Source organism: Ascaphus truei, unplaced genomic scaffold (genome assembly GCF_040206685.1).
Source record: "Ascaphus truei isolate aAscTru1 unplaced genomic scaffold, aAscTru1.hap1 HAP1_SCAFFOLD_293, whole genome shotgun sequence".
In the NCBI taxonomy this organism is placed as follows: Eukaryota; Metazoa; Chordata; class Amphibia; order Anura; family Ascaphidae; genus Ascaphus; species Ascaphus truei.
Window position 1 is genome coordinate 382359 of NW_027455891.1, and position 13526 is coordinate 395884.

The 13526-nt window shown below is 50.2% G+C and overlaps 1 protein-coding gene across 10 annotated transcripts in view; it reads right to left on the reverse strand.

Moving 5' to 3' along the window:
• The window catches only part of LOC142483065 (rho-related BTB domain-containing protein 2-like), a 200594-nt gene extending 195457 nt beyond the window's left edge, over positions 1–5137 (reverse strand). For 4 of the 10 annotated variants that reach the window (XR_012797212.1, XR_012797211.1, XR_012797210.1 and 1 more), the window contains exons 1-2: positions 3954–5134; positions 229–425 (exon numbers count right to left, since the gene is read on the reverse strand). Coding sequence is in view for 6 of the 10 variants with exons in the window: in XM_075583143.1 (XP_075439258.1) it covers positions 229–420 (192 nt within the window). In the remaining 4 variants the exon portion in view is untranslated. Of the gene's footprint in view, positions 1–228; positions 426–3953 lie in introns of all 10 variants that reach the window. The other 6 variants (XR_012797213.1, XM_075583146.1, XM_075583148.1 and 3 more) reach the window with 3 other exon arrangements.
• Between the last annotated feature and the right edge of the window lie 8389 nt (positions 5138–13526).

Genomic DNA, 13526 nt, shown 5'->3' on the forward strand with positions numbered 1-13526 from the left:
TCCCCCCACTGTTACAGCACTCAGGGCTCTGTAACACGTGCAGACTTCCAGGAGGCCTCGCTAGGCTCCTGTACAGGGAGCCCCTCACCCCCAATACTCCCCCCACTGTTATGGGCACTCAGGGCTCTGTAACACATGCAGACTTCCAGGAGGCCTCGCTAGGCTCCTGTACAGGGAGCCCCTCACCCCCAATACTCCCCCCAATGTTACAGCACTCAGGGCTCCCACCTCCTGGCAGACTCTGTACTGGTCGATGGCCCAGACGGTTGGTACGTGGGTGGCGAGAAGCTGGTACTGAGTCAGGGTGGCATTGCAGGCACGGGCACAGATGAGCCGGGTCTTTCCCACCGCGTTGTCTCCGACCACCACGCACTTAATGGTCTCAACGTTGGGTCTCTCGTAATCCAGGTCAATATCCATCGGAGCTGAGGGGGGAGAGGGGACAAGGGTTACTGGCCCCACTGACTGCCCAGGGAAGGGTCACCGGCTCCCCCCGACTGCCCAGGGAAGAGTCACCGCCCCCCCCCCTCCCGACTGCCATGGGAAGGGTCACCGCCCCCCCCCCGACTGCCATGGGAAGGGTCACCGGCCCTCCCCCCCGACTGCCATGGGAAGGGTCACTGCCCCCCCCCCCCGACTGCCCAGGGAAGGGTCACCGCCCCCCCCCCCCCCCCCGACTGCCCAGGGAAGAGTCACCGCCCCCTCCGACTGCCCAGGGAAGGGTCACCTACCCCCCCCCCCGACTGCCCAGGGAAGGGTGACTGATAGTGAGCCGCACGCTTCAGAAGAGCTGTGAGATTTGATTAGAAAAAGTTATAGTGGGTTATGAAATATGTTGGCACCAAGTTTTTGGCAACACAGCAGCACTCAACCCCACATATGCACCCCCAGCCTCACCCGTCTCACATACTCTACTCTACTCTACTCTACTCTACTCTACTCTACTCTACTCTACTCTACTCTACTCTACTCTACTCTACTCTACTCTACTCTACTCTACTCTACCTCGATTCTGCACTCGACCATTTCAAATCCGAGTTCTTAAAACTCTGCGATACCCATGCTCCACTACGCAAAATAAGGGTACGGGGGGGCCCACCTTCCATAGGTTACAACTGACCTTATAGCACTCTACCAGTTCAGGGATGCCTTGTGGAAAAGCTACAAATCAACTGGCACTACCAAGGATCTCAATCACTACAGATGCATGCGGAATATGTGCACAAGGCAAACAAGGCATGCAAAAGCACAATATTACTCTGACAATATCCACCAAAATACATCAAACCCAGCTAACTTCTGGAAGGTTATCAACAATATATTCCAGCCTCCTAACCATCAACAACCAAGTAATATCACTAAGGGGGATATTACTCTGACAAACCCCACTGACATTGCAAATGCATTCAATGATTACTTTGTGGGGTGTGCCACTAACTTATTAGCGAAACGCAGCCCAAACCACAAACCTGAATCTCATCCTGGGAGTGCCCACATAGCCCCACCCCTTGCCAACACTGCCCACAATTTTCAATTTGGCCCAGTATCTGAAGAGGAGATTACACAAGCGCTCCTCAAACTAAAACTAAGCAGCCAATGCGGACCTGACTTGCTACAATCTAGGTTCCTACGACTTGGTGCCCCAGCTATTGCCAAACCAATTGCTTCCATAGTCAACTCTATCCTGTCTGCAGGCCATATCCCTAAGACCTGGAAAACTGCCAGAGTTGTCCCAATCTTCAAAAGTGGGGACAAAAACACTGTCTCAAACTACAGGCCAATCTCACTTCTCCCAATTCTATCCAAAAAGTCATGGAAAATGTGTCCACTCCCAATTAAGCGATTTCTATACCAAGACAAATTTCCCTAGCCAATTCCAATCTGGCTTTCGTCCCAAACACTCCCCCGTAACTACCCTGCTAAAAGTTTGCAATGAAATCCAGTGTGGAATGGAACGGGGACAACTCACTGGTGCAGTATTCCTAGATTTTACAAAGGCTTTTGACACAGTCGATCATGCTATCCTGCTTAACAAACTCCAGTGCTCTGGAATAGGGAAGCATGCTTTAAACTGGTTTCAGTCCTACCTATCAGGTAGATCTCAACATGTGTCCATCTCTGGCTTTAACTCAAACCCCCTGAATATCACCTGTGGCGTCCCGCAAGTCTCTGTTCTGGGGCCCCTAATCTTCTCAGTGTTCATTAATGATCTTCCCACAGCTTTTAAGGAAGCCTCAATACACATGTATGCAGATGACACAATCCTATATGCACACAGCCATAGCCTCTCTGACCTTCAACACATACTTCAGTCTGACTTTGAGACTCGAAAACTGGATTTCCCAAAACAAACTGTTTTTAAACACTGACAAGACTGTAACAATGGTATTTGGGACCAAGACTAAATTCTTAAAGCTTCCAGCGACTGAGCTCCAGATCATAACCAACACTAACACCATCCTAACTACTGTTACTAGTTTTAAATACCTGGGCTTATGGTTTGACTCCCACTTAACATTCGGGATGCACATTGATACCCTGACAAGCAAGACCTATGCCAAACTAGGGGTACTTTACAGGAACAAATCCTCCCTAAGTCTCCTGGTCAGAAAGCGTATTGCACAGCAGATGCTAATGCCAATTATCGACTATGGAGACATAGTATATGGCTCGGCTCCTCAAACCCACCTTAGCAAACTTGACACCCTCTACAATTCAATTTGTCATTTTGTTCTCCAATGCAACTACAACACACATCACTGCGATATGCTCAAAGAACTAAATTGGTCATCACTCGAGTCTAGGCGCAAAGTTCACCTTTCCTGTCTTGCCTTTAAATACTTTATGGGCAAGCTACCCAGCTACCTGAACAAGCTCCTCACCCCTACCACATGCAGCACTTATCACCTGAGATCAGACTCCAAAAGACTGTTCATGGTCCCAAGGCTCAACAAAGTATCCGGACGTTCCTCCTTCTCTTACCGTGCACCCCAAAACTGGAACAACCTACCAGAGACTCTCACATCCACCACCAGTTTAAGTTCTGTCAAATCTAAGGCTGTCTCACATTTTAATCTGGTCTGTAACTGTTTCATACGCTCATAATATATATTTTCTTTAACTGCGCATGCAATATCTTGTATATAATGTATACCCTGTTCATTTATGTAACTGTATTTGTAACCATGTATTATTTGTCTTAACTCTGTGCCCAGGACATACGTGAAAACGAGCGGTAACTCTCAATGTATTACTTCCTGGTAACATATTTTATTAATAAAACTCTACTCTACTCTACTCTACTCTACTCTACTCTACTCTACTCTACTCTACTCTACTCTACTCTACTCTACTCTACTCTACTCACACCTCTAGCCCCCTCATCCATATATACCCCCAGCTTCGCTCCTCCATACATACCCCAGCCTCACCCCTCCACCACCTTCCTCCATATGTACCCCCCAGCCTCACCCTTCTACCCCCCCTCCTCCATATATACCCCCCCAGCCTCACCCTTCTCCCCCCTCCTCCATAAATACCCCCCCAGCCTCACCCTTCCACCCCCCTCATCCATACCCCCCTGCCTCACCCTTCTCCCCCCCCTCCATATATAACGCCCAGCCTCACCCTTCTACTCGCCTTCTCCATATATACCCCCCAGCCTCACCCTTCTCCCCCCTCCTCCATATATACCCCCAGCCTCACCCTTCTACCCGCCTTCTCCATATATACCCCCCAGCCTCACCCTTCTACCCCCCTCAACCACCCTCCTGCATATATACCCCCCAGCCACGCCCTTCTACCCCCCTCATCCATATATATACACCTGAGCCTCACCCCCTCATCTATATATACACCACAGCCTCATCCCCCCCTCCATATATATCGCCCGAGCCTCACACCCCATATATAAGATACCACATAAAGTGAGTGATGTCTCATTGTATCAGTACCTGTCTTCGCCTTCTCTCAGCAGCTGAAAGTCTGTCTCTTGCTCGAGGTGTCTCTTGCCCAAACAAGTTTTGTGCGCGTCTCCCGTCTCCCCTCACCGGTCTCATCACCTCACCCACTGAGGTCTCCCCGTCTCTCTCACCAGCCTGTCTCTTCCCCACCAGTCTCCTTTGGCAAAAGTACTCTGCTTAGTCGTGTGTGTGATGTCTCTCCGAGCAGTGTCTGTGTGTGTGTGTGTGTGTGTGTGTAAGATGTCTCTCCCAGCTGTCTCTCTCTCTCCTAGTGGTCTGTCTCTGTGTGTGTGTGTGTGTGTGTACGAGATGTCTCTGGCGCCTGGTCAAAACCCCCAGCTCTGGTCTCTCTATGTCCCAGTGGTTTGTCTCACTGTGTGTGAAAGAGAGGTCTCGCAGCTCTGTGTGTGTGTAAGAGATGTCTCTGTCCCCTGGTCCCTCTCTCTCAGCGCCAATCCCTGTCCCCCAGTCCCTAAGCTCCAGTCCCGGTCCCCCTGTACCTCAGCCCCGGTCCCCGTCCCTCAGTGCCGGTCCCTGTCCCTCAGCCCCGGTCCCTAAGCTCCGGTCCCTGTCCCCCAGCCCCTGTCCCTAAGCTCCGGTCCCTGTCCCTAAGCCCCGGTCCCAACGATCCAGTCCCGGTCCCCCAGTCCCAGTCCCAAAGCTCCGGTCCCTGTCCCCCAGCCCCTAAGCCACAGTCCCTAAGCTCCAGTCCCTGTCCCTAAGCTCCGGTCCCTGTCCCTAAGCTCTGGTCCCTGTCCCTAAGCCCCGGTCCCAACGCTCCAGTCCCGGTCCCCCAGTCCCAGTCCCAAAGCTCCGGTCCCTGTCCCCCGGTCCCTGTCCCCCAGCCCCGGTCCCTAAGCTCCAGTCCCTGTCCCTAAGCTCCGGTCCCTAAACTCTGGTCCCTGTCCCTAAACCCCGGTCCCTGTCCCTAAACCCCGGTCCCTAAACTCCGGTCCCTGTCCCTAAACCCCGGTCCCTAAACTCCGGTCCCTGTCCCTAAGCCCCGGTCCCTGTCCCTAAGCCCCGGTCCCAACGCTCCAGTCCCGGTCCCAAAGCTCCAGTCCCAAAGCTCCGGTCCCTGTCCCTAAGCCCCAGTCCCAAAGCTCCAGTCCCGGTCCCAAAGCCCCAGTCTCAAAGCTCCAGTCCCTGACCCCCTGCGCTGGTCCCTCACTGGTCTCCCTCTGTCTCCCCCCGGTCTCCCCCTTCTCTCTCTCCCCCCCCGGGCTCTCTCCCCCCGGCCTCCCCCTTCTCTCTCTCCCCCCCCCGGGCTCTCTCCCCCTCACTCTCAGTCTCAGTCTCCCCCCGGCCTCCCTCGTTCCTCTCTCCGTCTCCTCCTGCGCATCCTCCCCCGGTAGGCACACACTGACCACCCCCCGCTGCTGCTCTGTGTGTGTTCCCCGCCCTGAGCTCCTCTCTCCCCGCCGGCCCCGCACACACTGACCCCCGCTGCTGCTCTGTGTGTGTTCCCCGCCCTGAGCTCCTCTCTCCCCGCCGGCCCCGCACACACTGACCCCCGCTGCTGCTCTGTGTGTGTTCCCCGCCCTGAGCTCCTCTCTCCCCGCCGGCCCCGCACACACTGACCCCCGCTGCTGCTCTGTGTGTGTTCCCCGCCCTGAGCTCCTCTCTCCCCGCCGGCCCCGCACACACTGACCCCCGCTGCTGCTCTGTGTGTGTTCCCCGCCCTGAGCTCCTCTCTCCCCGCCGGCCCGCACACACTGACTGGACTCCAGCAGCAGCAGCGGCCCCGATACCGTTACCCGTCACCCGCCAGCCAATCACAGCGCGGCGGCCCTGCTACCCGTCACCCGCCAGCCAATCACAGCGCGGCGTCCCTAACAGCAACATGCAGAGGCCAATCAGCGAGAGCGCAGCTGACATCGACGCGCCCATATATTTTAACCACGCCCACACGTGCACACGCCCACTCCACTTTGTAAACGCCTGGTACTCTCCCCAGTGGGCGGGCCAGTGGTTGGTCGCTCCGCCCCCTCAGTCGTCATTAGGCAATCAGGACGCGCAGTCGGGTTTGACAGAGTGCCCGGGATTTTGTAGCCCCGCCCTATTTCTCTTACGTCTTCTTTGCTTATCAACAAGAGTGGTGTTGGCCACGCCCCCATGCGCGTGTAACAAAGCGCCGACGTCACGGCTATCGTTAAGCCACGCCCTTCACCCCTCCCCGTGCAGTCTACAACAGCTGAGCGGTGGCCCCGCCCAAACACGTGACCAGTTTAAAGGGCTGAGATGCCCCGCCCACATTTAAAGGTGAAAACCACGTGTGAGAGAGAAGAGTGAGGAAGCGAGGGAGAGAAAGAGGAGAGAGAGTGAGGAGAGAGAGACAGAGGATGAGAGAGAGCAGAGTGATACAGAGAGGAGAAGAGAGGGGGGATAGAGAGGGAAGAGAGAGAGGGAAGAGAGAAAGGGAGAGAAGGAGGAGATGAAAGAGAGGAGAGAGAGAAGAGGGGAGAGAGGTTAGACAGAGAGGGGGGAGACAGAGGGAGAGGGGAGAGAGAGAGAGAGAGAGAGGAGGAGAAGAGAGAGAGGAGAAGGGAGAGCGTGGGAGAAAAGAGAAAAGACACAGAGAGAGAGAGGGTGGAGAGATATAGAGAGGAGAGGAGAGAGAGGGAAGGCCAGTATTCAGGCAACCTGTGTGTGACCTGCCTCTCTCAAGTGGGGAGAGGCACTGACTCAATTTGGGCGGCAATCCCCTTAAGTACAGCCAGGAGGGGGCACCAGGTCTGGCCCAGGATTGGGTATACCCAGGCCTAATTCCACCTCCTCACTCAAGGGCACTGTCACTCCCGGTCACTCAAGGGCACTGCCGGGATTGGGGTTCCTGTTTCCACCATACATTTAATCCATTGATATATGGACCACATTGTCCCAGGTGACAGATGGTATTCTGGTCAATGGTATTAATATGTACACCTTTGCTTGTCAACAAGAAATGTAATCTATTCCCTGGTGTACTATCAACGAATATAAATTAGATAACATAGATAACATCATACATGTACCTTATAGAGATTTGTTGGAAAATACTAAGATCCCTCCACAGGCGAAGTGCTTGTGAGTATAAATCAGGTAACAGTTATACCACCTTACTGACACTATATACGGATCAACCCTATTCATAGCTTCATTATCACTCCTTGGACATACAGTTATATATATCCACACAATCCTTCCACGGGATTTATCTTTATTATCTTGTCTTAGGAATTCTCATAACTCCACTACCTCTCCTTGTGAAACGGTGTCGATTTTAGATTCTGTGAGTACCTCTCTCTGCTTTAGTGCATGTGAGTACCTCTTTCTGCTTCAGTGCATGAGTACCTCTCTCTGCTTTAGTGCATGTGAGTACCTCTTTCTGCTTCAGTGCATGAGTACCTCTCTCTGCTTTAGTGCATGTGAGTACCTCTTTCTGCTTCAGTGCATGAGTACCTCTCTCTGCTTCAGTGCATGTGAGTACCTCTCTCTGCTTCAGTGCATGAGTACCTCTCTCTGCTTCAGTGCATGAGTATCTCTCTCTGCTTCAGTGCATGTGAGTACCTCTCTCTGCTTCAGTGCATGTGAGTACCTCTCTCTGCTTCAGTGCATGTGAGTACCTCTCTCTGCTTCAGTGCATGTGAGTACCTCTCTCTGCTTCAGTGCATGTGAGTACCTCTCTCTGCTTCAGTGCATGTGAGTACCTCTCTCTGCTTCAGTGCATGTGAGTACCTCTCTCTGCTTCAGTGCATGTGAGTACCTCTCTGCTTCAGTGCATGAGTACCTCTCTCTGCTTCAGTGCATGTGAGTACCTCTCTCTGCTTCAGTGCATGTGAGTACCTCTCTCTGCTTCAGTGCATGAGTACCTCTCTGCTTCAGTGCATGTGAGTACCTCTCTCTGCTTCAGTGCATGTGAGTACCTCTCTCTGCTTCAGTGCATGTGAGTACCTCTCTCTGCTTCAGTGCATGTGAGTACCTCTCTCTGCTTCAGTGCAGGTGAGTACCTCTCTCTGCTTCAGTGCATGTGAGTACCTCTCTCTGCTTCATTGCAGGTGAGTACCTCTCTCTGCTTCAGTGCATGTGAGTACCTCTCTCTGCTTCAGTGCATGTGAGTACCTCTCTCTGCTTCAGTGCATGTGAGTACCTCTCTCTGCTTCAGTGCAGGTGAGTACCTCTCTCTGCTTCAGTGCATGTGAGTACCTCTCTCTGCTTCAGTGCAGGTGAGTACCTCTCTCTGCTTCAGTGCAGGTGAGTACCTCTCTCTGCTTCAGTGCATGTGAGTACCTCTCTCTGCTTCAGTGCAGGTGAGTACCTCTCTCTGCTTCAGTGCAGGTGAGTACCTCTCTCTGCTTCAGTGCAGGTGAGTACCTCTCTCTGCTTCAGTGCAGGTGAGTACCTCTCTCTGCTTCAGTGCAGGTGAGTACCTCTCTCTGCTTCAGTGCAGGTGAGTACCTCTCTCTGCTTCAGTGCAGGTGAGTACCTCTCTCTGCTTCAGTGCAGGTGAGTACCTCTCTCTGCTTCAGTGCATGTGAGTACCTCTCTCTGCTTCAGTGCATGTGAGTACCTCTCTCTGCTTCAGTGCATGTGAGTACCTCTCTCTGCTTCAGTGCATGTGAGTACCTCTCTCTGCTTCAGTGCATGTGAGTACCTCTCTCTGCTTCAGTGCATGTCAGTACCTCTCTCTGCTTCAGTGCATGTGAGTACCTCTCTCTGCTTCAGTGCATGTGAGTACCTCTCTCTGCTTCAGTGCATGTGAGTACCTCTCTCTGCTTCAGTGCATGTGAGTACCTCTCTCTGCTTCAGTGCATGTGAGTACCTCTCTCTGCTTCAGTGCATGTCAGTACCTCTCTCTGCTTCAGTGCATGTGAGTACCTCTCTCTGCTTCAGTGCATGTGAGTACCTCTCTCTGCTTCAGTGCATGTGAGTACCTCTCTCTGCTTCAGTGCATGTGAGTACCTCTCTCTGCTTCAGTGCATGTGAGTACCTCTCTCTGCTTCAGTGCAGTAATGTCAGCACACACGATCTGCTATTGACTAGTAAAAACACGCACTTACCTTAGAGGCTTTTCCTTCACCCGCTAAGTGGGACTGGAGCCGTAGATATTCCGACGTTGCAGGACAACGAAGGGTCTATAAACAGGGATCTCTCTACAAGGCTGGGTCACCTTGATAAAGCGTCATTAGATGCGAAACGTACGTCGGTGCGTATATATATATATATTCAGTATATGTAGCTATATAGCCCCTGGCTACTAAATTCTGTGTCATACTACCATAAGAACACAATAAAATGCATTACACCCGAGCGGGGGGCCTCACAGACAGAAACCCCTCTGGTAGTGTTGGATAAACATATACAGTCTGTGGGGAATTGCACTAAAAGTCCTTTGCTTTAATAATAATAAATGAAATAAAAATGGAAAACATTAATAATAACCGCCCTGGAAGTCAGATAACCACTTGAAAGTATCACCGTATACTGTAAGTATATATAGTAGTAGTATATATAGAATACAGTTTGGTCCGGAAATAATTAGACACTGATACAAGTTTTGTTATTTCGGCTGTGTACCAAAATAAATTCAAGTTCCAGTTATATAATGAATATGGGCTTAAAGAGCAGTCCGTCTGGTTTAATTTGAGGGTATTCACATCCAAATTGGAGGAAGGGTTTATGAATTACATCTCTTTAATATGTAGCCCCCTCTTTTTCAAGGGACCAAAAGTAATTGGACAATTGACTCAAAAGCCGTTTCATGGACAGGTGTGGGCTATTCCTTCGTTATTTCATCATCAATTAAGCAGGTAAAAGGTCTGGAGTTTATTCCAGGTGTGGCATTCGCATTTGGAAGCTGTTGCTGTGAACCCACAACATGCGGTAAAAGGAGCTCTCAATGCAAGTGAAACAGGGCATCCTTAGGCTGCAACAACAACAAAAATCCATCAGAAAGATAGCAGGAACATTAGGAGTGGCCAAATCAACAGCTTGGTACATTCTGAGAAAAAAAGAACGCACTGGTGAGCTCTGCAACACAAAAAGGCCTGGACGTCAACGGAATTATCCAAGTCTACCATAAAGAGAAGACTTCACGAGAGCAAATACAGAGGGTTCACAACAAGGTGCAAACCATTCCTAAGCCTCAAGAATAGAAAGGCCAGATTAGACTTTGCCAAACAATATCTAAAAAAGCCAGCCCAGTTCTGGAACTGCATTCTTTGGACAGATTAAACTAAGATCAACCTGTACCAGAATGATGGGAAGAAAAATGTATGGAGAAGGCTTGGAACGGCTCATGATCTGAAGCATACCACATCATCTGTAAAACACGGTGGAGGCAGTGTGATGGCATGGGCATGCATGGCTTACAATGGTACTGGATCACTAGTGTTTATTGATGATGTGACAGAAGACAGACGCAGCCGGGTGAATTCTGAAGTGTATAGGGATATATTGTCTGCCAAATTCAGCGAAGTTGATTGGACAATTACCCAAAACATACTGCGAAAGCAACTCAGGAGTTTTTTAAGGCACAGCTGGCACTCCAAGCAAACAACACAATTCAAGGTGCATGCTACATAATCAATAGTTTATGAACGAATGATTTCCCAGGCGAGAAAACAAAGAAGCAGCACTCAAAGCAATATGGTAAATAAATTGTATTAACGACAATACATCAGCATAGATCAAACCGACGTTTCGGTCCAGAAGGTCCCTGAGGAATGCTTTGAGTGCTGCTTCTTTGTTTTCTCGCCTGGGAAAGAATTGGTTCCTATATATATATATATATATATATATATATATATATATATATATATGTATATGTATATATATATAAACTGTAAATATTACTGTATTCTCATTTGTATGTCTTAGACAGGTCTGCAACCCTGTCTTTCCCCATTATCGCCCAGCACACAGCGTTTCCACTGCAGCAAGGGATTCTGGTAGATGACATGCAAATGAGCACACAGTGCCACCTTTTGTCTCAAGCTCGTATTACACAAGCAAATCCTCAAGCCAATGCGTACTGTTTTAAACACAGCTTTTAGACAGAGGCTGGGATGAGATGCAAAGCCATTAGACCCACTCACAGACATGTTTCAACCTTGATGGGTATCATCAGTGTGAGGTTGGTTGTGCTGGCTAAGCAGGTTTGAGACTAGACTAGGTATTCACCACAATTATTAAGGTTATGGTGGGTAAAAAAAAGTGACAAAAACCCTCCACAGTAAAGCATAAAGCAACTGTAAATATTACTGTATGTTCATTTGCATGTCTTAGACATACTGTATATGTATATTCATGTGTATTGTGACAGAAACCAGGGGATGGTAATAAATTCCATATATAGGGCTCCCAGGATACTGAACAGTTTCTATCCTGTCTGGCCTGGGAGTGCAGCCTTATAATACATGCACTCCATCCCACAGTTTTGGGCAAGCGCTGGAACTGAGGGATTTCTGTCACCTGTCATGCTAATTAGAAATCAGGTATGTAAGACTGATTTCCTGTTTGCTCTTGTCTCTTCTCCAGAGCCTGGAAGGCTGCTGAACACAGTGGGGAGAAGCCCCTTCCCCACACAGGTTCAATTGTTCTATTCATTTGGCTAACTCTGCAAAAGTACCTTGCTTTGTTGTTGGAAAGTGGAAAAGCCACTTCCACCCTGAGTTAGGGAAATCTAAGTTAAGTTATCGCTCAGGTGAGCAGCTTTTGTTTTGATGTGTTTTGTTGTATGCACTGTGGCAGTCTCAGTGCCTGGGACTGAATAAACCAGGCACAGCTTGTTTAAAGGAACAGTACGTGACGCCTCCTCATTTAACCTACCCCAAAAGACCGTGTTCTAACCGTCCCGGACAAGCAGCGGAGCCCCGGAGTAAGCTGTTTGTCACATATGGTGGAGAATGCGGGCAGAACACTAAAAGGTCTGGGGGTTAAAGAACTTTAAAAAAAAAAAATAAAAAAAAAAAAGTTTTTTTCTCTCTCTCCAAACAAGATGGAAGACGTGGTGAGTGCGCTGGTACGCAATGTCGCTGTCCAGAAAGACGCGAATGAAGCCCTGCAACAGGCGAGTGAAACCCAGCGACAGCTGTTAATAAACCAGCAAGAGACTAATGCAATCCTGCAACAGGCGAATGCAAACCAGCAAGAGACAAACCGCTTGCTGAGAGAGGAGCAACAGCGGTTCGCTCAGGGCTTACAGCAAGAACTCGAGATCCTGAGGGGGACTATCAGTAACCTTCCACTGGCAGCGGCAGCCCCAGTTCCGAAAATGACCAGGGCAAGCCACTACCTTCAGAAGATGGGACCCTCGGATGATGTGGAAGCCTATCTTCTCACGTTTGAACGCACGGCACAGAGAGAGGGATGGCCAGAAGCTGAGTGGGCTGGTCTAATCGCACCCTTCCTAAGCGGCGAACCCCAGAAGGCTTACTTTGATCTAGAGCCAGCCGAAGCTAACGTCTATGCAAAATTGAAGTTCGAGATCCTCGCCCGCCTCGGCGTAACCACGGCTGTTCGCGCCCAAAGGTTTCACGCATGGTCCTTCACGATGGATAAAGCCACCCGAAGCCAGATGTATGACCTCATCCACCTCGCCCGGAAGTGGCTACAACCCGAGATCAACTCAGCAAGCCACATCGTGGAACGGTTGGTCATGGACCAGTTCTTGAGGAAACTTCCCTCTGCCTTACGCCATTGGGTCAGTCGGAGTGACCCCCACAATGCGGATGAGCTTGTGGCCCTCGTAGAAAGGTACAATGCAGCAGGAGAGCACACGCAACCCCCAGTCGTGGAGCAACCCCACTACCCGAGGTTCCAGGACTCTTCCAGAGACGGTAAAAGGGTACCGGGGTTAAGGGGAGCTGAAGAGCGGCGACCACCTTCACGCAGCACCAGCAACAGTGGTTCGCACACTAAGGGCAATAGCCAACATGGGGAGCCGGGAAAAGGCTCTAAGTGGGACACAGACTATGTACCTAAATGTGTAAATTGTCATGAGAGGGGCCACACAGCAAAAATCTGCCCACTAAATGATGAGCCCATGCAATGCAACAGCGTGGAACCTTATTCGCTGTTGTCCCAATGTATGCGCCCTAGCCCAGAGGACCCCTTGAATAACCATCTGTGGGCATTTGTAAAGGTTAATGGTAGGAGGGTTCGGGCACTTCTGGACTCTGGGAGCATGGTCACACTAGTGTCCGAATACCACTTGCTCATTAAGAAGAAACAGGGAAACAGTTCACAAAGAATGGCAATTTGTTGTATACATGGGGATAATCATGAATATTCCACTGTTGATGTTTTTTTTGAAACAGAGTTTGGTTCTTTAGATTTCAAGGTGGGTATTGTACCCAAACTGGCACATGATGTGTTAATAGGGACCGACTTTCCCCATTTTCTAAAAATGTGGTCCCCCGCTCAGAATAGCGCCCAGAGTTCAATAGCGGACCATAACGAAGTATTAGAAGAAATAAATCCTTTCCCGTTTTCAGAAATGGAGGTTGACGAGGGCCCAAATAAGAAGGGGGAAAAGGAGGAGTGCTGTAAAATTCCCTTCCCCATCACTACTTTGGTAGGGAA